This window comes from Bombus pyrosoma, linkage group LG1, assembly GCF_014825855.1.
Source record: "Bombus pyrosoma isolate SC7728 linkage group LG1, ASM1482585v1, whole genome shotgun sequence".
In the NCBI taxonomy this organism is placed as follows: domain Eukaryota; kingdom Metazoa; phylum Arthropoda; class Insecta; order Hymenoptera; family Apidae; genus Bombus; species Bombus pyrosoma.
In genome coordinates this window covers 2,586,119-2,611,600 of record NC_057770.1, presented here as the reverse complement: position 1 = coordinate 2,611,600, position 25,482 = coordinate 2,586,119, and the positions used below count along the sequence as shown (strand labels likewise).

General features: G+C 43.8%; 1 protein-coding gene across 8 annotated transcripts in view; it reads right to left on the bottom strand.

Annotated features, from left to right (window-relative positions):
• The window catches only part of LOC122567462 (latrophilin Cirl-like), a 365,088-nt gene that overhangs the window by 20,209 nt on the left and 319,397 nt on the right, over nt 1-25,482 (bottom strand). For 7 of the 8 annotated variants that reach the window (XM_043726368.1, XM_043726624.1, XM_043726027.1 and 4 more), the window contains 5 exons: nt 22,596-22,782; nt 5,788-5,894; nt 2,757-2,940; nt 2,188-2,366; nt 716-1,357 (listed from right to left, as the gene is read on the bottom strand). In XM_043726368.1, coding sequence (XP_043582303.1) covers nt 716-1,357; nt 2,188-2,366; nt 2,757-2,940; nt 5,788-5,894; nt 22,596-22,782 — 1,299 coding nt within the window. Of the gene's footprint in view, nt 1-715; nt 1,358-2,187; nt 2,367-2,756; nt 2,941-5,787; nt 5,895-6,231; nt 6,339-22,595; nt 22,783-25,482 lie in introns of all 8 variants that reach the window. The other variant, XM_043726114.1, reaches the window with a different exon arrangement.

Below are 25,482 nucleotides of genomic sequence, written 5' to 3'. Positions count from 1 at the left end.
AAGAACACGGTCAGACGGGCGAATATTATGTTACATGGCATCCGGCCGGCTGTCGCTCATCAAACTTGTCTTCTTTTTACCCTTTACTGTTATGCTATTTATCACGCGCGGATCTAATGTTGGTGCTACTTCGTTCGACCGCGACGCAGAAAGTTGCTTCCAGCAGCCTCAATCACGACCGCGCGCTACGTTACTTTCAGGAAGTAAATCAAATTGCTCGTAATTTTCTCGGTGGTTTTGTTGTGTTAATGCCGGGTAGGGAGAGAGAGGTAAAGCTCGGGTTACAACATTATCCAGCTAGGTACCAGAGAATTACGATGGGTTTGAATCTTTGTTTTATCTACGCCGGATATTACCACCGTCGCATTCCACAGATAAGGGATCTAGATTTATGCGACCCGATGCTAAAGTCGGACCTACGATACTTGCATGTCCATTGTGCTAGACGACTCAACGTTAATTCGTTAGACCGACTGCCACTCCTTTTTACTCATCACGGCCCGTCGTCCTTTCTCTCAGGTCTTATCACACCATCTAAATTAGTTCGTGGCTAATTTTTCCTATAGACGTACCCTTGTCTATGATATAACTCCAACTAATTCGAGATTACGCGTCGCTAATTTAAATTTCCAATTACACTGCTTTCAAACGAATTACGGAAAGTTCAATTTGCCGCTCTAATTCAACAAGTAAAGATATATGTAACAATACTCACGTATGTTCCTTCCCTCATGAGTGATCGTTTTCTCGTGCATCAGCGTGTCGGCCAACAAAAACGCGTTCTCCTCGAGTCCGATCAATAAAGAGGTCGCGACTCTCATCTGCTCCTGATGGCTGAGATCCTTCCAAGACGCCATTTGCGCCTTGTCAAGCAGATTGCTGCCCGTCCTCACGACACCTTGCAGCAGCTCGGTCACGCTGACCTCCCTCTGATTCGCGTCTTGGTACGTCCTTATATCTTGTGCCATCTTCTCCGCCATATTCTTGATGATCTTAGTCGTGATCATCATGTCGCCACCATAGAGACCTCTGCTGTTGTTCGTCACCTGCGATAATTCTCGACTGATTCCGAGGATCACGTCGCCTTCTGTTACCCTGTTCTCTAGCGTGGTGAGCCAAACGGAGCGACACTCGCTCAGATCCGGACTGTCTCGATGCCAGAAGGCCGTGTCTGCTCTGGCCAGGCATCTCCAACGCGCCAAACCGTTAGCACCGCCTGGACAACTCTGAACAGCTACGTCGCCAGCTCTGGTCGTGTTCCACGACAGGTTCCTGGCTATCACCGGGGGACACACTTGTCTACCGTAGTCGTACCATTGGCCATTCGAGCTGGACTCTGGGTACAGCGTGCTCGGCACTGGAATATTTGAGTTAGTTACGAGCGTTAGTTGGCCTGTTACTTGGCTTTAGTTAATGGCGTGGCTTTAATGTGATTCTAGTGTCAGGTCCCCGGCGGACCGGAGCTTAGCTCGCGCGCAACATCGTATCGGGTCTGTGAAATGGAATTTTGGATACCCAAGGGTGCCTTAATCTTTTGCAGTGATTGTTACGAGTTGCCGAGTTACATCGAAATCGAACGTTGGTTAGCTGATACGATTTATACACTGACAGTCGTATTTCCTTGCTATTTTAATACGCAGTTGTACATTTGCCGCAAAAGGAAAGAAAAGAAAAAAAAAAACAAAACAAAACAAAACAGGCGATAGAATTTTGGTAATTAGAGATCGCTTTAGTTTCGGATATCTTTATAAAGTTACTTCGACGGTCTATCCATTCTTGAAACTCCCAAGTTTCTGACAGCTGCCTTTTGTGCATTAACCCTTTCGGCACGATCGTTGGCTGTAATTGACAGCTGACAAGCCCTCGAGCCAACGTGTCGACTATAATCGGCCGATGATACTTCAAATCATCCACTCGATAAGTCTTGTTTCAGAGTATAATTAGAGTGCAATATTTAATTACATTAATAATTCATCGATTCCGCCCTTTCTAGGTTTCAGCGCATAGTGATCGAACGATCGAACGAGAAAGCTCTTTAAGTAGCTTTCTGTTCGAAGCTGATGTTCTCGAGTACCGTCTCTCGATCTCGATGATAAAATAAACGATACATTCCGTGCTCTCTTTATCAAAACGCCATCAACGCTCTCCTCTCGTTTATGAAGACCGCTCAAACACTCGAGAACTTACCAGTGGTCCTTCGACTCGTTCTCCAAGGAGCAAAGGTCGACGTGGTTGTGGCCTGAGTGGTTTCAGGAACAATCGGAGGCACCGCTGGTACATTCGCAGACGGAACGTTTGCAGGAGATATTAAGTCTTGGTCCACTTCGAGGACCTCCGTATCGACCGGTGACCTCGTCGACGTGGGACTACAAAATGAAAAGGGTTTGTCACTTTCAACGACGCTCGTGCAGTCCAACTTATCGGCTCTCGTCCAACTAACGACGTAACGAAAATATTTCCCCGTCGAGAAAACGTAATAAAATTCTACTTTTAATGGAACGTTTCGATAACTTTATTTTTCTAGCTGACACCGAAAGAATATCCTTCGAATCGTAACAAAGTTACGTGACCATTGAACGTTAAAGAAAATCTTTATTATTTCACGATCCATTTCCAAATATATCGTTATCTCTGTTATTAAAAATTACTATTAAACGAAATCTATAACGAACAATTATGGTTCGATAACAAATCGTTGAATCGAAGCTCGATAATTCAAACCAAACGAATTTTAAACTGAACAAAAGTATACTGACCTTGGCGTGGTGGTTATTGGGAGCGTCGGGGTGGACGGTGCTGGCGGCTGCGGCGGTTGTTGAGCCTGGGGTGTCGTAATCCTCGAGGGAGGCCTGACAGTCGGCTTAGCCGTGCTCCAAACGCTTGGCTGAGAAGCCATGATCCACGGAGGACTCGGACGGGACGTTGTGGTGGTTGTTGCCGCTGCAAGTGTTTCGTCGGTCTCGTTTTAATTCGTCGAAAACGGGAGAAAAGCACACGGGTGGGAAAACGAAACACGGGCTGATGACGAACACGCGGAAAGAAGAGACGCCAACTTTCAGGGAGGGTTACTCTCGAGGATGCTAAGAGCTCGTCTACGAGCTTATCGGATTCGAACGCCGAGTATAATTAAGAAGGAAAGTGATTCGAGGAGCTCGAAGGCAGAGCCGGGTAAACGAGCTTTTCGACTGAGCTCAAACGACGGGGATATTTTAAACCTCGTTGCAGGCTAGGGGGTAGGGATCAATCTCTCGCCGATTCTCATCGGAACGTTTCCTCTCTCTTACGGCCAGAAACTAACGATCGCACTTTGTTTCTCGTGGAATTGCCACGTCACGGTGAAAACCTCTTTAATCTCTTCGATTCAAGCTCGCCTTTTTATTTTCGAGTGTTCGTCGGGGTCCGACGAGAAATTAATCGTCGCGATAGCTATCGCGATGGATGATTACAATGAAGTTTTAACATTTTCTTGAAACTTATCACCGAAGCTATTTGGAACAAACGACTTTCGATGGAAAGTAACTCACCGTGTTATCTCTTTGCTTCGTAATCGATATGGCAAAACATTGATTCGATAACGATGCTTAGAAGGGACAAACGATCGATGCTCTCAGAAACCGGCAATAGTATCCTCTATGACCGTTCAAGCTCATTCCAGGATTCCCGTATCTCGAATATATATACGTACACGTTCCATTACAAAGAGACATCCTTTGGTCTGGATGGTTCAATGCATCGGTCGAACAATCGTGATGTTGTATCGATCGCGACAGAAATATTCCCGAAAACGAAAGGTCTTGGCCATTCGGCGATGCGAGTCGAAGCGAGCGGCAGGATTAGCCTACCTTCGAGGCCGATATCGCGACTATATCTGGCCTAAGAGGAGAAAACGATCTTTAACCCAAGATGGCGACGGCAGTTAATCCCTGAACGGGATGGTCCGCGTATTTCGCGGTACTATCTCTATAGGGGTCATCTTTATTGGCCGAAGGGGTTGGCGATAAGGTAAAATACCGGACGTCGCCGATGTCCGTTACGATAGTCGGCTATGCAAGAGAAGGACACCCGTATGCATACAGAGGTACGAACGAGAGAGAAATAGAGAGGCTTTCTCGTGGTATCGGGGCTACCAACAGATCCCTTACTCCCTCTTGAATATACACGTCGGTTAGACCGATCTATCGAGCCTCCTGGATATCGATCAGACGAAGAGGATGTGTTTGGAAGCTGTAAAAGGCGAACAGAGAGAGCCATAGAGAGAGCAGAGGGTTGACACTTTATGGTCCAATAAGTGATTGCGTTGCTTGGTGGTTTTGGTAGGTCGTAACCGGTGGGTGTTAACGCTGAAAGGTCAGGAAAGTCAGCTTCATTCGTTCGCTGCTAGTTAGAGTCTGTTTGAACGTCGTAAAGTCTTCAAATACTAGCAACGATACACTCAGGTTATCGTTCTATACAGCGTATGCGTATAGAGAGTCAATAGAGGTGATTTCCTTTTGAACATTTTAAAAAATCTCGATGTCTGATTCTGTATATGTATTTTCACGCGTTTACGAATCGAAAATGTTAAGCTACTCCTACGGTTATGATTACAATAAGGTACGCTGCTTATGTCAATGTATATAGTATGTAAATAGCTAGCAGTAAAATTGATACGAGTATTAATAATTGATCGGAGGCAAATTAATAGAAAGTACCGACGCGGATTTACTGTAACACGTCGTTTCGTCACAGTCGAATCGCAGTATCATCGAGCGTAACGATCGACGCTTGCGGTAATCTTCCCTGCTTCTCTTGATCTCTCTGCTGTTTGCTCTTATTGGATCGTAGAAGAGTTTCATTACGATACGAAACACGTCAGAAAAGTTGGACGTGCAGCCGTGTGTTCCTCTGCGTTACCGATCCCTACGATCGATTTCTCGATCGCAAAGATCACGTCTTCGCGAACCCTTCCACCTCTCTTCCTCTCTCTCTTTCCTCTCCTTGCGATCTTTTCTTTTCTTCACTTTATACTTCGTCTGTCTGGAGAGTGCATAGCCGATGCAAGCCGCTGGAAGATCTTTATCGGGACACGGGCTCGCAGTTACGTGGGCAACGTGAATCATAAGCGCCGGCTTCGGGAAATTCTAATCGATTCTCGCGGTCAGTTGAACAGCTTTTTACCCGTACGCTATGTATATAAACGGCCTGATAAAAAAAAGCGAATATCGGGGTCTAGAACATGAGAATCTCGGGATGCGTACCATCGTTCTCGAGAATCGCATGGATAAAAAATCGGTTCCTGAATTTTTTGCGTAATAATCATCGATATCGATATCGGGAAAAAAGCTTAACGATTATACTTGTTATCGAAAGATCAGCTGGTTTCAGAAAACGAATTTAAAAATCAGAAACTCCTTCGGTATACGCACTATAAAAAGTTTTCTAAATTATTTTGTAATACGTGTTGAACGTGTAATTGGTTGATTATAATTTAAAAAAAAAAAACACTATGAATTATTAACGATAACGTATCATATTAATCCTTAAATAAAAATTTAAATAGGATCTCTTTGACGACCGAGTACAAGAAGAGTACAATTCGATTAACGTAATTTAAGTAATATTCTAATAATCGCAAAGGTTTCTTCTATACGATCTTGGAAAGGAATATGCTGAAAATGATCGCAAAGTCGGCGCCTATGCGATCGTTTGCCGGTATCTACGGAAGACCGTTCGTAGAATAAACGATACAGGGTACAGAGATATTACGAAGGGGAAGGGCGCGTACAAAAATGGTGGAGTCTTACTTACCGGACAGGCAACGATAATGCGCCTCGAGGTACTTGTGCGTGTTGGGACAGGGATCGCCGAATTGCAGCGTCGATGCAACAATGCTGCAGTTCTGCTGGTCGTTGCACCTGGGTTGCGATTGGTCGGTTAACATGACAAACGTACACCCTTACCAAAGTGTACTGAACCATGGATCCTGTCCCTTCTCTCTTACCGTTATGGATGCTCGAAGAGGGATATTCACGAATGGAGAGACTTTTTCGACAGAGTTTGTGTCTTTCGTTGCTCTTTCGCATCTCGAAGATTCACGCTTTTCTCCAAGGTATTTCACACGAATTTTCAAATGTTTTAATCATATTTGTTTATTTTAGTTGCGTTTATCTTGGAAAAATCGTGATCCTGAGCAGCTTGCGCGTAACTCGACGAAGGACGATTCGTCGGTCGAAAAGAAAAGTGTGCACCAACCTAGGCAATAGTACTGCGCCTCGATGTACTTCCCGGTTCCGGGACACGGGTCCTCCTCGAAAATCTCGCTGCGTACGTCCACCGAACAGGAATTACGATAATTGCACCTGTAATCGTCACGTGAGCAGAAAAGTCACCCCAGGGGACAATGATAAGTCACGAAGATTCGATGAAATGGATTTGATTAACGAGAATCAATGGCGTCGATGAAATGTGAACCGTGGCGATCTTGGAAGTATCCTCTAACTTCGAGCTTCAATGATTCTTTGACTCACAGCCCCAACTATCAAACTTTCCAAGGTATTTACAATCGGAAATAGAGAACATTTTTAAGCGTTTCGATGTTTCGAACGTGATATTAGATTTTGTAATATGTTATTTTCAAACGGGTCGCGACAGCGTTCCGGGAGGAATGTTAGTAACAACAGATGTTCGATATTCACGAGGTACACGTGTTAGCAAATAACAACAGAACAATGAGTTAGTAGAAATAGAGATTTGCAGTAGTTGTAAAAGCGCAGTATACGTTCGTGGTAGGACAGATGAACTCGTATTCGCAACATCGTGCGCCGATCGTTTCGTGTTAATAGTACAACGGTGTGTATGTACAGTGATACGAGTATCATGCAGAAGACTTGAATTCTGAACTCAAGCGCGTTTAAAAATTTCCCTAAATAAAATATCCTTCTCTCTTTTAATCCATAGTTTTCGTTCGCGATTTCCATGTTTTTACTTAAAATCGTATACGACCACCGATCAAACCGAAAACACCAAAGGAAAAATTTGCTTCTTCTTTTAAACGTGGCACTTTATTCTTGAGTACACTCGTCGAACGAACGCCAAAGTATCGGTGCTACGAAATAGTAAACTTTCGAGAGGAATCCTACATTACAATTGCCCCTTCTTCCGAGCAATACTTTGCAAGAGCCTCCTTCGTTAAAGAGTACCTTATTGCCGTATTCGCGAGGAACTTCTAAAGCTTTGCCCTCTTACAAGGCACAATGGAACGAAAAATCGTGTTCAACGATGACGCGTGGGAAGCCGCGTGTCTCCGACGACATCGGAGTTTTCTACTTATTTCCAAATCTTCAGTCACTTCGAAGATGTTTTCGCCCGATTCTAATGCCGACGACGCGACGTTTCGTCATTGTTCGCGTGGATCGCTGGTCGTTTGATTTAAAGCGAACTATAATCGTCTTACCAACGAAAGCAGCTTTCGCCTCTTAAAACAAAATCGTTCCATTAAAAATAAATCGATGAATTAAACGCGACCTTTCTTCTTTCTTATACCCTTCGCCACTTCGGACGAAGTAAAAAAAAGTACACGGTGCCGCTTTCTGATGTTATTAGAAAAATTCCGTTGACGCGAAGAAACGGAAAGAGAGAAAACGCCCGTAACGAACCGATCGATGACGTGGAAGTGCGCCCGACTTAATGATCAGCATCGATGCGCCTATTAATTAACGTTTCAGACAGTTTTACACGTTCGTCTTATTCCTTCTTTCATAGCATATTATGTTAAATATTCGTGACAAAGTTGTTCAAAGATATCCTCGAATTCCTCGATCGCTGCGTCGGTAGAATATTTATTCCGAGGTAATTTTAATTCTTTTGAAAGATAAATATGCCATATTTCATAACTTATCTACTCCATCTCGAGCACTGGATATTAGGTACCACTGTACGCTATATAAATAACTCTTTGCCATCTTCCTAGCGAGATTCCACGATATACTGTATTTTACAATGAACGCGAACGTAGCCAATTTCCCACATTCACCACGATCAAACAAAACACCTCGCGTTGCTTCGTCGATTCCGGCGAGCTCGTCGCTTCGATCCGGCCACGCCGCTTACTTTCTGCATAATACACGTACGCGGGGCTCCCACCTTAGAATCGGTAAAGTGTGCACGGTTTAATCTCGATCGGGGGCGAGCCATTAAAGCGAGTGCACGGCCCATTGTTGGCCAGGCGGAGCGGTGCGCAGGTGAAAAGCCCACACACGACCTGTTATCGGTCCTCGTGGCAGCTACTATTTCAGAGGATTAACCGGCCTCTGCTTTTCACCCGAAATTTCATCCGAAAACCCCTGTTCTCCATCGTCTCGAAACAATTTTTTCTCTCCCTTCATCGAGGTTGAAACACGGATTTTCCGGGGGCGTGAACACGACGAACGAACAACAGGAAGGAAGGAAGGTAAAAGAGAAACGTTCCTTCGGGCGGGAAGGATTAATTCGCGCCGCTGACACGACGACAATCGATCGCCAACCGAAAGGGCGGGATTCCTGTTGACTTTGCTACGGGTTCCGGCCACGTCAATTTGTCGTGATTCGAGTGGCGTGTATCGACAGGCTACCGGGAACTTCTGGTTACTTCGTGTAATTGGCCCCGCTAGTAGATTACTATGTTATGGGAGAAGAAAACGGTACCGAAACGTTCCTGTTATCGACAAATCCGGCTTGATTTTTGATTCTCACTACTCGCACGTGCCTCTTCCACTTAACTTATGCTCCGTAAAAGGTCACGCTTCTTTGAGTTCATTAAACGTAACTGATGGAAACCAAGAGCGAAGAAAAAAAATTATACGACGATCTAAAATTATATTTTAAACGCAGTAAATAAACGCGTGTTTTCTCCCGATGATGTTGGTTCGTGTCGCGATGACGTCGCTCCCCTTTTCGTCGGGGATCGTCCTCCTTGCACGCGCGCAGCCAAATAGAACCACTGGCGAGGGTAAACGTAATTTCAGACGGATAAACTACGAGTGAACACGAAAAATCGCCATTTCGCGGATGTTGCGCCGCTCGTTATTAAGGCCTTCGGTTTCCTTCCACCCCTCTTACAGCCCCTTCTCGCTTTCATCGTTCGTTCCCATCCGAGTCGACATGCCGGTCGCGTTTGCCCGTCGTATCGCGCGACTCCCTTCTGCCTGGTGGTCGTGCTTTAATCATCGATTTCACGACGATTCAGACGAGCCTTCCGACACGCCTGGGCTGACCCCGGATTTAATACGTTTCGACCCGTTCACGGTTTGCCCCGTTATTTATCTGGGCCAACCACTGTTATTTTTTCGCCGAGCCGACGCGACGTTTCGGCGCACGAAAAAGGAGTTTCGACCGCGAAAAGCCCGCCGCCCGCCTCTGCGCGACGTTCCGAACCGATCAACCATTTTTCTTCTCTTTTATTTTGCGACCGCTTCCTGTCCAATTGCTTCCCCCTCCCCGCATTACGAAGATACGCGTATAATCTATGCATGGAACTTTTGATCGACTCCGCATCGGTTTAATGACCGTTTCACGCGTTACAAAGAGAGCTCTCACCTCGTTTCTGGTACTGCATTAAAATTTCAATTTCGATGAACACTTTTTTTTTTCTCCGGTTTCACAACGCGTTTGCATGTCGATATTATAAATGATATTCCGATAGATCAGCGAAGAGGAGTATAATAGATAGTTGCCCATAGGTATTTACAGGAAAGTATGACCCAAAAAAGTAATCTATGTGCGCTTATTGGATTGTGGTAAATAGTATTCGAATGGTATTTTACAACAGAGTAGAAGAAAATGAAACGATTCTGAAAGTAGATTGAACGATCCACTTAAAGTAATTTAGTACGATCGAGCGTCAGACATTTTGAAATGTGTAATTTAGCCAACGGGAAAAACGCTAGGAATCCTTAATGAAACTTGTCTATCGTTACGTCGAGTGGTTTTACCGTGCATGCTTAGACACGAATCATATAGCCTTGTCGTTCATCTTCGCGATTTAACACCTTCAAACACAGACGTATTTACATTCCGCGATATGCAAAATTTATCGTTATCGTTATACATATCCGCGTGCCTCAGGTTAGTTCGAATAATTTACAGTTGTTTCAAACGACCACCGAAACGTCGCCTGTAAATGTAACAACGCGTAAATTATACAACAGATGTCAAAAACAAAGGAAAATCCGATTTCAGTAAAATTCTTGTTTCAATATATTAAAGAAAGGAAACGATTAAAAAATTGCCTTTCCCTCCCGCTGGGAGAGGCGGCCATTAAAAAACGCCGATTCGATCTAACTGCTAAATAAAACTCGGACCTAAAGTCTTCCGCAAAAGTTTATTCAAATGATAGCTCGAACCCGGCGTTTTTCTCCTATCTAAAATTCTGCCCGATGATTTACGATATCCTTATTTATGCACCTGGCGTTTAATAACGCCAAAGGGAACGGCCACGACGCTCGACTGTCACGCGACACCTCGTCGTTTTAACCTACGTTTCGCGAGTGGAACTTTCGTATAAACCTGATTTTTTTATTAAAAGAACTAAATATTTTTATCTGGGAATTCTTCTATCGATACATTTCCCTGTTATTTATCGATTATTCAATTAATTTTACAAGACGTCTGTAATTCCTGTTTTCTTACTTTCTATCCTTTGTACTTTTACTCGAATTAAAATCTTGTTGTACTTTCATGCGATTGATCTTTCAAGCGATAATCGAATTGTGTCAATTACGAAACGAAGTTTCTAATACGTTTCGGATAATTAAAGTTGAAGACGAGAGAGAAGAATTACAACGGACTCGCGTGAAAAATGCAATGCATTTACCGAAAATATCTGAACGATCTACGTAAACGATCGATGGTCAAGTTTTTTGGTCGATTAGATGACACGAAAGCGCCATTCGCGTGGAAAATGGCCAGGCGAAATGAGGTTCGTGACGGTGGCGCGGCTACACAGATTCAGTTTTAACCGGAAACGCGGTCGAAATGGGCGGAAACGTCGGCGGATCGGTACGATGGAAGCAGAAACGTGCTACGCGATTGATCGAATGACGGTGATGGCGCTCCCGCGAGAAATTAATCGAACGTCGAAGAACGATTGGCCTTCTCTCATCCCGTTGCTTCGAGTGTATCGACGAAAAATCAATTAACCAAGCCCCGGGGAAGATTATGAAAAATCGTTTCGGGGCTGATTCGCGTGGCCGTATCTACGTGGAATCGCGAGGTCGTAACGCAAGTCGAGTCACGCCTACGGTTTCGTCGTTCGGAAACGTACCGGCAGGGGAGAGAAATGCGCGAACAACACACAGATCGAACGAACAGTATACACATGCGGCGACGGCGACGGCGGCGGCGGCGGCGGCGGCGGATGTTCGTGGAACAGAGACGAGAAAACACGAGGCGGTTCCCGTTTCGGCTCGTATCCGAAGCTCGTGTGACTTTTTAATCGACGAAGGAATTTCTTTGTGCAAGAGAAGCCGTGTCCCGTCGATTGTTCGCGAATCTTCGAAGGGGGTGGAGACGCACGAGCTACCGAAAATCACGCGTCGAGAAACGAGATCGTTTTCCTTTGACGTTTTGCGAGAGACACAGCATGGTCCTCGCGATGCTGAACGCGAGCAAAACGAACAATCGTGGCAAAAAAGAACCGGACCGAGGAACGAGGCAGCGCACGTCGAAAATTGGTCGCTTTGAGAAACTCGATCGTCCGTTTGTAAACGATCATTACCGCGTCACGCGCGATGACGAGCGAAAGAGAGATCCTCTTGGGAGGTTAATAAAACGCTTTTGAATGGTAATTGATGTAGTGTCTTGAAAAATTTTTATTGATTACCCATCGATGATATTAGTAGGATGAGACGATTCATCTCGTATGAATTACTTTTTCAGCGGAGGGAGTGATGTTAAACGTTTTTTTTAATTCGATGTAATTGCAATATTGTTAATTATGCATTGATTAATGCCAGATATTGTTTCGATTGGCGTAGTAATTGGTTATGCTATGTTTGTTTTTTGGTAGGATAACAAGTAAGCGAGTATCGGAATGCAATTAAAATACCGTATACTATTAGATGCACGAAGATTGGAAAAAGAAAAAAACGATCAGCAATTTGTTTTAGTCAGAACAAGTAATTAATCGATCTTACGTTGTCTACGGAATATTGCACTTCGTCACGAATCTGTTTCGATCCGCTCGTTTTGCGAGCAGGATGCCACGGATACGTTTACCCATGGCTGGACAAGTCGCCGACTAATTTCATCCTTCGATGCTTATTTTTAGCGTAACACGGGATTCGTAAACGTGCATTCTGTACGTTCACCGTGCTAAACGATAGCCCGTGCTCTTAAACAAACGACACATTTCAAAACCGAATTTTTTATCAAATTTTTCTGACTTCGATCTTTGTCATCGATCTTTTGGAAATATATCGCGCGTAGTTCGCGAGTAATTTGCACGAAACAGTATAATGAATGGACAGCGAAAAGATTTGGTGCAGAATCTCTAGAGGAAATTGATTCAGACTGTGATTGCCGTGAGACGAAAGGGTGTGACGAATGTCGACGAAAAAGCCTCTGATCCAGAAAGGTCTTTCCCCAGGATAATTTCCCTCGCAGACACCACAAGGACGTGTGTGCGGCGATCGTGTCAGAGTGGAGAAACAAGAGAACACAACACAGGAGCATCTCTTCGTAGCATTCCGGACGGTGACAAGAGTAAAGGGAAAAAGATCCATGGTAGCACACGTGGCGTTCATTTATGTATAAGTATGTATATGTTCATTTTTCCTTTCCATTACGAATTAGACCTGGAATAGTAGCGTCGCAAAAGGAGTTCTTAACGTGTAACATGATTCATAAGATTACGCGATATTGCAGAAGAAATTATTCTTCCAAAAAAGGCTAATAAACAAATTTTTATATCAATTTTTTTCTTAATGAATTCGCCCTATTTTACTGTCGGTATCGATCGATAAAAATATCACGATTTAAGATCTCCTTCTGCGAATTCTCTATTTACCGCCACGATCGTTGATTTCAATAACAGTTCTCTCCGAATAAAAGTTCATGTAAATAGATTATTTAACTCACAATTAAGGAATCGTTGATTGAAACGAAATCTCTTAATGGATCATTGCAACGAATCCGCTAACTGGCCAGCGCAAAGCGTTACAATGATCGAACAGAACGTGCGCACGATCGTGGCTGTAACGAGCTGTACAAACATCCAGCAACTCTCTACGTCTGTAAGAGTACATTATATAATAAACTTTGTGGCATGCAATTGGTCGCTTGTGTATCAAGATGGAGCAAGGATATCACGGAAAGTGTAATATATACATTGCGTATCTACAAAAATTCATTTCCTTTTTCCGTAGTATAATGTTTTAAATATTACCCTCGTAGCTTTCCCGCTCGTTTTCACCCTCCTTTTGGCTCTACCTTTATTCGTTCCGCGCTTCCACCCTGTATCCGCCTGTGCACCACCCTACAACCCTGTTCCACGAGGGTAACGAGAAATATTCGTCGGACTTTCGCCGCGTTCTCGTGATTGGAATACTTTTAAGTACCTAACTGGGAGCTCTCTAACTCTCTTGCTCTCTCTCTCTCTCTCTCTCTTCTCTCCTCCTCCCTGTTCAAGTCTCTTCCTCTTAATCTGCCAGAGGATTAAACGAGTTTTGTCGAGAGAACTTGAAGATACGTAGAACGTGTGCGGATACGGTGGTGTCTTATTCTTAGAACGAGTTACATTCGAAACTGGTATAAACGCAATATGGTTGTCGAGGATCTCGTATTAAACGAATACGATTATAGAGATTCGGTTGGTTCTTTAATAAAGTCGGTTATAAAGCTATACACCGTACATAAAGTGGCTGGCGAGCTAAACCTTCTTTTCTAAATGTAGTTCCGAAGCATCGATTAATTATCAGGGATGAAAAGAAACATCAATGAAGCAATCTTTTACACAATGATTTAAGTGGATAATCCTGCGATTATATCGAGCAGCGTAGAAAATCACATTCTATTAACTGGGATCAACGACAGTGTCGTAAAAGCGTTCTCACGACGGTCCCACGGTTGGGAACCGCATTGCGTTAATAGTTTATCGACGGTCGAACGCTTTGCTCGCCAATTACAGTCAACGTCTATTAACGTTTCGACCGACCATTTAAGGGACTAATGAAAATCCCGACCAGAGTAAGCCTCTCGATCGTCCTCGAGAAAAAATTCGAGAGGCGACCAGACAAACATGTTCGAGTGTATTTTTTGAATGAAAAAGGACGAACGATCGATTGAAAAATCCGACGAAAAGGTAGGACGAGCGGAGAATTGTGCTGCTGCCTTTTAACGAACAGCCGGTGAGATTGGAACCAGGCGAAGAGAGGAATTAAAAAGAAAAGAATCAAAAAAACAGAGAGAGAGAGAGAGAGAGAGAGACAGAGAAAAGGAGAGAGAGAGGGAGGAGAAAGGAAAGGCAAAAGAACAGGAACAACGATCGAGGCTACAATCGAGAGGCGAAGAGCAACCGCGACAGCGGCTACGATCGCGTTAATGTCTTTTGATTGAATGAAAGAACTAATTTCGTATAATACGATTATCGACGGAATTCTCGTGACTGCAATTAGTTTAGGTTAAATGCCAAGCCGGGACAGACCGAGATTGGAAAGGGCTTGCAAAATAATACAAGTTTATCGAATTAAAAAAAGTCAGAAAAGTTCTAATTTTCGATCGGTCGATGGAGATTGACACGGCTTATTTTATGCAAATGCAATTATCGGAGAGAGTACCGTTCGCGAAAAATCACCTCGAGAAACGGCTGCCTTTTCGAGTACGTATCGATCGAACGATGCTCGGTTTCGACCAAACGCCATTTTACTCTTTGACCGTCGTCTTTTGTCGAACGATGCACGTACGTAAGTACTTACGTTGATTGCTTCACTTCTTTCTTTTTTTTTTTTATTTATTTCATCCCTGATATCTTAGACATTTTTAGAAAATATCCAAGTGAACGTTTCATAAAATTTCGACTGAGAGTACTAAACATTTTATCGAGATCTGTAATAACGCGATACGGTACAGAAATAGTATCAGAAAACGGGTCCGCGAATAGACTTTGTTCAAAGTGTTTCGTCGAAAAATTACGGATATGTTTACGATTTCCGTACGATCGTTGTATTAGCCGGGAGCAAAACACGCAAGGAACCTGTCACGAAGAAAAATTCCCGCAGAGGAATGAAGGATAAACACGAACAGTCTTTTTCACATCGCGAAAACGACGTGTACCGTGATCATTTCATTAGCAGCTATTCTCCCATAACAGAGAAACTTGTTTATCAACGAGGCACCGGGAACCAGAGAAACCAAGCTTTCCTTTCTATTTATTTTCCCGTTTCTCTCTTCGATCGTGAAATGGGTGTATTTTGACAAATACCCGACAGGACAAGATAGAATTTCGTGGTAGACGTTCTCATAATTGTTTGTTATCCCGGTCAAGATTAAGTTCGGCTGATTGCGGTACGAAATTACCTTCTTCTCACGTTTTCTGCCATGGTTAATTATCCTCTTCGAGGACGATGACGAATCGTGAAATTGTTTAATGTATCTACGTCGGATCGATTACGCCGTAACATATCCCCGTGTAGCGTGAAACAATCTCCTTTCTCCACCTACCCTCGCCTTTGTACTATTTTTCTCTTTCTCGTTATGCTCATTTATGTATGTCCCTTCTTTTCTGTCTATTTTTTTTTCTCCCTTCTCGTTGATCGCTCGTTATTAACTGGCAAACTAACAAGCACCCGGGAATCAGGAAACGTTGAATTTAATTTCCGAACGTAACGAGAATCGACACGCGCTGCACACGTATCGCGTTGTGTCATCGATTATCGTCGGTGTATAGCCGCGACTGGATAGAGAATATCGCGAAAATATAAATATTAAGAACACAAACATCGAGTATCGCTTCACATAAAATATTTTTTTATTTTTTTTATTCCTTTTATCACCCAGTCGAACCTGGACCACCGTATCGTGTTTATTAGTTAAATATTAACGCCTGTAATTCCGCGGCGATCGTAACTATTTACGTTAAAAATATTTTAAACAGCTATCGAGTCGAGTTTCTTTTGTATTTTTTATTTTTCAATGAATTGTATCGCGTTGAATGATCAAACGTTGGGAACATTGTGAATTGTAACGGTGACTGGTTTTCGTTCGTAGAGACACCGTGATGAACGAGAAGAAAGAAAAAACAAGTTGATAGAAAAGAAGGTTCGAGGATCTTGAAGTTTTCGAACTGGTTCCCTGGCCGGTCCGAGTTAACGACGAGAATCGAATCATCGAGTGGCTATTAGCGCAATGTAATTACGCCGCGATTGCGCAACCTGGTGGAAAGAATTCGTTCCCAGAAGGTTTGGGATGGCAACAGCCTCGCTACGAGCTCTTTCAGCTACTTTTCTCGATGATCACTTTGTATTATAGCGTGTATACCTGCTCGTCAAGCTGTCTCGAACGTATGGCTGGTTCGCACGAAAAACTTTGGAACTTTCACTTTCGATTACAGTACGTTATTAATGGAGAAAATTTCGAAAATTCTTATTCTCGATATGTTATAAATATTGTTTATAAAATGATAAGTATTTGACGAATAAAGCCAGAATTAGAATGACAACGCTGGCAAGTTATGTATCTCGGAAATATTGAACGTATTTATCAAAAGTTAATCCTAGATTCAAGTATAGATAGTTATAAAAAGAAATATATAATTGATTAAAATCCGATTAATGAAAACTTTGAATAACGGAGATGTTTCTGTCACTTGAACGTTTCCGATTTTAATGCGCTTTTATTATGTATACTATCTGCGATAAATTTATCGTGTCTTAATCATCAAGCGTTACCACGTACCAATGCTTCAAAGTATCCAATTAGACGGGGCGCTAAGACAATTAGCAAATCGGTTACGAAAGTCTACTCTACAAATCACCGGAACAAAAACCAAGCCAGTAACAGTACAAAATGCAAAATGTAAAAGAAAGATCGTAATGATCGATCGATGGTGATGCTTCGAAAGAGGTGATTACACTGATTTTAAACTGTGCCTCTTGGTGGCGAGCTGTTAATGCGACACATAAAACGGAACTAATTTTCACGCTGGAGCCCGCGACCAGTAAATTGGTCATTCTTTTCCGATCTAATTGCTCACCGGTTTCTAGCGCGGCAGATTAAGAGTGGAAAATCCAGCAAACCAGCCGCGTCATTTCTCAACTGGTGTAATGAACATTTCCACGGTTACGCGCGGCGCGCGTCATTAATTCCGTAGACTGAGTTTCGCTGCGAAACCCGGCCGTTCAATTTCATTAATCGTTCCGGCAAAGCCGCCCCCTGCCCAGTTTCACTTAAATCGTAATCTCGTACGTGCCCAGCGCACCCTTGATAAATCTGTCTCTAACCGGCCTGTACAACCGTCAATCCGTCGTTTCGACGCTGGTTTCCGGCTTTGTCCGTAGCCCATCGCTGTTAATCCGCGATCGATGTTCCTCAACATGGCGCGTGAATTAGACGATTTCTCGATGAGAAGAGTTTTTCAACTCGGATATTTTGCTGTAGCAAGATTGCGAAAAGTTTCTTTGGTCGACGCGTGAGACGTCGATTGGTCGATTTTTGCGCGGGATTATTGCACACGTATTTCAAAACTGGAAAAAGTTTTCCAGGAAGAGTAAGAAAGTATTGCTTTAATATTGGCAAAAAGAACGGTCTCAAGGTAACTAGGATGATCAAATATTATTTAACTATATCATATTGTAACATCTAACGATAGTCTTTGATCACAGAACCGAATTATTTTGATTTCCGACGCTTGAAACACGTGTACGATATATACACTGCTGGCCACAAGTATTACGATTGTCCCGTTGCTTTTACTTTTTAGATTTTTTTTATTATAGATCTGTTGCTTCATTTAAAATACCAAATAATTACATAAATAGTTACTGTTGAGATATGTATAATTTTCGGTGCTGGACTAGGTTAAATGCGCAGTAAGAATACTTGTATGTGAGTATCAGTGTGTGGAAGTATGTGTGTGCGCGGCGTCTCGAAAACAGATGAATGTAAACAGTTCAGTCGTTAGAAGCATCTGGAAGAGTCGTCGGTTAAGAGTCGGGTATAGAAGAAAGTGCTGAGACGCGTGCCAATATGTATCGATAAATATAATAGAGATCGTCCATTAAATAAATGTATAACTATTTCAGTATTAATTAAAGGTGTAAATTTTGTGTTCCTATAACATTATTTCGGCTTCAAAGATTCAAAATTCTCAACAGTTTCAATTTGTTCGAATAAGTGTCCTAATATTCGTGGCTAACAATGTCTATCGCGAACAGCGATGGATCATAGCGTTGAAACGATAGATACCAATAAATCGTGAAGGTAAACTAAATCGTATAATCGTTGAAGGTAATCTTGATACAGGGAAGAAGCTAACGAGCATAGATAAAGAGAAAGAGAGAACACACTCATAATTCCACACCGGTATAACTATAGATGATGCATTAGGAGGAAGTGGCGAGTGTAGCTTGCGAGAGAACAGAGAGAAGGATGGCATGTATCATCCTCAGAATTACCGTGAACTCTACTTGTCCCTTGATTTAGGATACGCTTGCTCCATTTTGCTTACCTCTAGAAAAAAAGCCTTCCTAAGGAATGATGTTAAGAGAGGATGTTAAAGAAACGCATCAACTGGCATATAAGAGTTTGTGAATGGATATGTTCTACGATCTTTCAGCTAGGATTTAAATTAGAATCGAAATCGTTGGCGATCGACTAAACGTACGAGATTTCTGAAACGTGCACCAAAGATTGCATAGCTCCCATTCAGAATGCCAGGTAACGCGTTAATGAGCGAAACAAAGTCTCATTATTCACAGGGATCGCATTAACAAAGGATCTTTCGGAGCGAAACACCGTGGAAGGTAGACCCAGAACACCTAGCGGTAAATGTTCCAAGCGAGAGTATGTACATGCGTGAGAATTTTTATGAAAGTCGATGCATCTTGCCCCAACTACACCCCGGTGTTAAAGGAAAGAGCAGGTTAAACGTAACAAACGGGATCGGTTATTGCAAAGGATGTAACAAAGATCAAACGAACGAAAATAAAAGCGGTTTGAATTATGCGAAAGTTACGACTACTCGTGAACGAGATTCTCGTGAATCGAGCGAGTTGATAAAAATTCGCGCCGTTGATTCTCGGTTTTTGGCTAAATGAGATGTGCTCGCGAGAAATGTACCAGAGATCCGACGCTTCTCATAGACGACGCCGACGATAACGGTGCCGATAAGGGACGATCCGCGTGGCACGTTAAAGCCACTTCCACTTCTCGTTCTGATTTGGAAAAATGGGACGCGAATGATCAAGAGAAAATATGCAATTCGATCTGAAAATTAAACGAGCTACTAATACGTATCCAAGGTTCAGATATTTTTCCACGAGAGAAACCGTCTTCGCTGGTACACTGTTCGCGATATTCGTTCGATATTCAGCGGCTAATATATGTACTAATATATATATATACTATTGCACAACGTTTCCCCGGTTTCGCGGAATATACTTTTGAGACACGGCAAGAAGAAAAGGAGAAAAAGTCGCCACGAAGTCTAGATGGATCCACGAAGAGGAAAGAAGCAAAAAGGTTACGGATGATTGTCAAGAGAGAACGAGAGAGAATGAGAGAGAACGAGAGAAAAGAGAGAAAGGCGAACGTATACCAAGGGAAGGAACGGTGATTACGATCAGGCAAACTGGTGATCTTCTCGATCGATTCCGCGAAACGAGTTAAATTGACGTCAAACTCTCTTGCCTCGTCTTGCGAAACGCATAGATAGAGAGTCGCCGTATGCACGCGTGTAGAATCGCGACAGACGTATACGTGTATGACTGTACGGTAGAAGCAACACCGTGCAACTTCTCCACTTAAAGTTAATCCGGAAGTTATTACTCGTCAGCCAAAGGAGGTCCTTAGACCGACTCCAAGCCGGCGAGAGACGGCGCGGCGCCACGAACTTTAAATGCATTTTTCTGAAAATCTACTTCAAGCCCTAGACGGTGGCACATTTCGATATTAACGCGTGCTTCTAGCGGTTCTTACGCGATTACGTGGCGCTTTTGTATTCTCGCAGTCTTCTTATGTCTCTTTTCCTTCTTCTTCTTCTTCTTCTTTCTCTTCCTCTTCTTATTCCTCATCGTCGTTTCGTTTTCTTCTTCCTTGGTTTCACCAACGTAATCGACAACGGGGATCGAGTTTGCTCGCAGCTACCGCTTTCAGAGCTACGCGACGATAACGTTAATGGATACGATTTTGATTCGTCATCGCGATTATCTTTCCCAATTATTCACACTACCGGCACGTCGACGGTCTTATCGTCGTGAGACGTAGCAAGAGTCACGTTTCCCCTTTTTTAGTTTCCCGCGAAACTAATTTCCGCTAGCGAGCTATTAATCACAACGACGAAACGCGCTTCGCGTCAGATCAACGAAATTCTACGTCACCGTTTTCCCTTTGTCTCTCTTCTCTCTGTGTCTTTCTCTCTCATCGTTTCCCTTTACCTTCTGCTCTTTCGAATCGAACATCTAGACCAACGGCTGCGACAGATTCCCGATTTCGCCGTGTGCCGTTCAAACGTAAAGAAAGAGAGAAAAAAAAAAAAGAAATAAAAAACCAGAATATAGAAAAAGGAATCCGCAGGATATTTCATCAGGTTGGGTATCCTAGAATACGGATCGGTGGAACGTGGATCTTGTGACACGTGGAAATGCGCGTGAAACGCGTGTGTCCGTGAGTGTATATATTTCATGTGTATACGTTTATACGAGTGTGCATGTGTTTGAAACTTAGGAGGACGCAAAGACACGAAGACCGAAGGAAATAGAGGGGATGTTCACGAGGACCGAGATAGAGAAGCGACCGCTGAGTTTGCGATTCTTCCTACCGCTCTGATCCGCCGCGAAATACGCTCTTCAATGGTCAAGCAATTGGCCAGTTCGCTGGACCATATGAAGCCGTCCACTCCTTCCTCGTTTTCCTTCTTCTCTGGATATATCCTCTTTTCCCCCATCCTTTACCCCTTCGTTTATTTCCTCGCGATTTCGACTCCATGCTCTTTGCTCCATTTCCGTGGGCGGACAGGGATAGAGATGGAACAACGTCGAGGAAGCTGATGGCTCGTGTCCTTTCGTATCCGTTCGAAATTATTACTCTGATTTTAAGAAATCCGATAACTTTAGTAGAATAATTGCAGTCGCGTGAAAGCTGCCTTGATTTAATAGTGTGACTGTAATCGGTTACCTCGAACCTCGTTTAATATTTTATACAGTCAGATAATATACTGCCGTCCATAAGTCACCAAACACTTGCTTATTTTAGGTGAAACGATTGTTAGAACGTAGGTGTACGATTTCTTGAGTTTATTTTATCATTTATCTGTAAGACACTCGGTCGAATTAAAATACGTGCGATTCTATACTACTAACTAATCTGCACTATGAGACGAAGTTAGTAAATACTAACTTCGCAAATCGTCAAATGTCGAAAATAATGCACGTAACATTTTGCCCAAAGTAGGCAAGTATCCGGTGACTTAGGGATGCGAGAGTACACGTGCTATTTCGTTAAACCTTTATCCAACTTGCAAGCTTTCTCTCCGCGCTGTTATCAACATATTTTATTATCACGTAAATGAAGATGCGTTAAGAACAGTTTCAAAGGCATGGAGAAATATTCGAAGCTAAAAGTCGAGTAGATCGATATTTCAAACGATTGATCCGAGAGAGACGCTTTCGCGGTTCGAAGAACGGCCACACATCTCCGGACAGCATCTTCCCTCCGTGCGAAATGGACGAGTCGAATTTCCGCATACTCGACGGTTAATAATTTTTCACTCCCGGGTACTGACCGAACCGTCCAATAGCGCGCGCGTAACTCTGGCTGCCGAGGGATAGATCCGCGCGATCGGATCGAGATTCGCTCGGATAGATCGTATAGATCGGCCTCTCGTCCAAGGTCATCGAAAGACTATGATCGATATATACACGGACACGCGCGCACGGCACCGTTCAGGAAGCGTTTCTCGTTACCGCGAAGGGAACGAGCTAGACTCTCAGGTGTCATGCTGGATATCTCTCGAATGGAACGGTCGTAAAAGCTTCGCTTCGTGTAGATACCGATCCATGTGGAAAGTCGGATCGTTCGATAACCCGGGGACCAGGTGACAAGCGCGATCTACGCTCGATCGGATCGGACGTCTCCTTTAATTGGTGCTACTCGACTCATTAAGGATAGAAAATGCTTGTCAGCTTGACCGTTCCCACTTTTCTCTCTTTTTTTTTTGTCTATTTTTTCTTCCCTTATTTCTCCTCTTTTTCGCTTTCGATAATATCGGCAGAGTTCTAGAACGGATTCGATTTGACGTCGCCATCGTGATTCCTTGACGCGATTCGTAAAATAGGGATAAAGGATGGGGTGGGGGGGGGGGGGGTGGAGAGGCTGATTGATCAGTTGCGTATGTAGGATGCAAGTACGTCGATCATCGGAATACTTACTCGCTGTTCAGCACCCGAAAGGATTTCGGTGACATGCAGTTCACGCTCCAATCGGTGTTTCCGTGCTCGTTGCATATCGTTATCGAGAACCTTCCATAGTTCGCACGTATGAGGTGGATCAGCTTTCCCTCGCCGCACTCAATCCACAGGGTCTTGCCCTCGCAGGCGTACGCGGTGTCGTACCTATCTGTAATAGAAATGAAACGAGACCGTCAGCTGGATCAAATATTAAATTCATTCGTGATTCTTCTTTAAGATAAAATCCAACGTAAAATCTAAATGAAGTATCGTTATCCCTTGTATCAAAATAATTTTACCAATCTTAATTCTTCTATAGACAATTCTGGGTAAGAAAACGTCGTTAATAACAATGCCTGTCTCTTCCAAATATAACAACCATTTATTTTCTCGTATAGAACCAGTTTCCCCGTCGGCAAAAACCAACAGAAATATTCCAGCTGGTCAAGACAAGCGAAAACCACCCTTCACACTATAGCCATGCTTCGTTTCGCCCTCGAAAGTCGTACGCAACGAGGGTCTAATTAGTCAGCGCGATCGCCCAACAATGAGAAAACGAATAAAATACCAAAGTCACGACTTGGTTCTAAAGAAATAACACCAACAACCCCAACTAACCCCCTGCACCTCCCCTTTAGCGATAGACTGTAGAGAGGGGGTTGAATTACCGCGAATGAATAAGGAGTCCAGAGTAAGAGGATGAGGGTCGAGATTTCCAAGCGGCGAGAGTCAAGGATACGTCAAAGTAGCTTGCACGAAATTACAGTGACGAGTCGGTTGTAGAAGGGTGGCTCGGTGGTTGTTGCCGGGCAGGCTGAGTCAGAGGGTGCATTACCGGCACGCAGTTGGCTGGGTCGTGTCGCGTTGCGAAGTGTAATGGAATTAAGATAAAGGACACCGGTGTATAGACGCGCGTATACAGGAAACGCAAACAATGAGACGTCGTTGAGAGAGAGACAGAGAGAGTGAGAGAGTGAGTGAGTGAGTGAGAGAGAGAGAGAGAGAGAGAGAGAGAGAGAGAGAGAGAAGCAGAGATCATGGTTGTTACGGTACGGTTCGTGGGATCGACTGACAGGAGGTCGAGATAGCCGGCTCGAGCTCAGACCTCGACTCTTTGTCGATCCTACCCCATTTATTCGCTGCCACGGGGATTTATTCCGCGGAAAATTTACCGGAAGGTTTCCTTTGAAAGAAAATTAGCGAATTTACAGGCGCGACTTTCTTCGAAGAAAAGTCCTCTCGCTTTTGCTGCTTGTTACTTCTCCTCGTCTCGTGATACGCGTCTGACAGCGTTCTTCCGGGGCCACGGTTGCTTTTCTCCCCGCGAATGCAGTCCGTGGCTCGGTTTAATGGCCGCGAAAATGGCTGAAGTGTATATTCTGTCTGTCTCGTTTACGCGGTTTAAAAAGTGTGAAATAAAGGTTGAAAATGGGGGACGTTAGTATGGTGATTATCTCGGTTTAAAAAAGAATCGACTAACGAAGTAAGTCTGTCGTGAATAATATGCATAAACGATAGTTTGTTCGTGTACATCGATATTTCATTCTTTCCATTTCAGTGTCTAGTGTCGACAATCGCGATTGTTATACACGTACACATGGAGAAGCAGACGTTTGAACGAGATAAAAGGAGTGGCTAAGAAGACTAACAGCGAGAAGAAAGGGTCGTAAAACTAGGTCCAGGCTTATTTAGACGGGGGAATGATAGATCTGCCATAATATTGGTGAGCCATAGTGTTCAGTTCGTGACGGAGGGCGCAAGCGGTGTGTCCCGAAGAAGGAAGAAGGCGGCGAGAAGTACCCCGGGGAACGGACCGAGAGGACTAGCACGGGGGCAAGGACGAGAGGAGTACTATAGTCGGGGAGAAGGGCTGTAATAACTCTGTCCGTGAAAGCCCCGTCGTGAGTTCATTAGTTCCATACTGACGCGCCACAATGCCATTTTAGACCGCTGTTAGGACTTTCCGCAAACGATGCAGTTGGTACCACGTTTCTTGCTTCCTCAAAATACAACGAACACGTCCAAGATTTCTAAACAAATAGCCTGCCGAGGGCGTACACTTTTACAAGAAAAAGCAGCATAACTACACGATCGATATCGGCTCGTTACATTTAATAATGTTTTTACAAAGACGCGAAGACAATTTTCTCTAGTCATGGTTAAATCGACGAACAAAGGACAAACGAGAGATCGCCATAATAAGGTAAACTTCCAGCCTATCGACACCGATTCGACGGGAGTGTATACATATTAGAAGAATGTTCGCCGTAAAAACGGTAGGGCGGTTCGACCGGCACGAAGAAATGCCGATTTTACGGTATCCCGAAGGCTTTCCATTACCGTAAAAGATCTCAAGGTATTCGATTTAAACGAGAACAAAATCGCCGGTCACGCTAGAATGGATTCTTGGAGCTTCGGAAGGGAGCGAGGAAATAGAAGATTTTATAGGATCCAGGTAATTTCTCACCGCTTCCCTTCCGAGGTGTTCGCGTCGCGATTAAGCGGCACCAAGACACGGGCCACGTTTATTCTTCGTTGTGGTTTGTTCGTCGTTAATTAACCGTGTCTCGATAACACCGTAAGCGGGAGGTAATCGATATATGGCGTCATCGTAGTTCGAACAACATCCACACGGCTGAAACAGGAACAGGAATGGAGCGGTACGCGTCGTACTACGAAACAATCCCACGATAAAAACTTTGCTGCTGTTGCCGAGCGTTGCTATTACGTAGAAACTAAGCGGCTCTCGAATAAGCTTACCTACCTTTCGTGAAACGAGCGTGCCATAACCGCGGCCGCATGTCGCCCGTTCACTTGCTCGCGCGTCACTCGCAGCTGCGCCCTGCAACCGGTGCATTCTCTCGGTGCA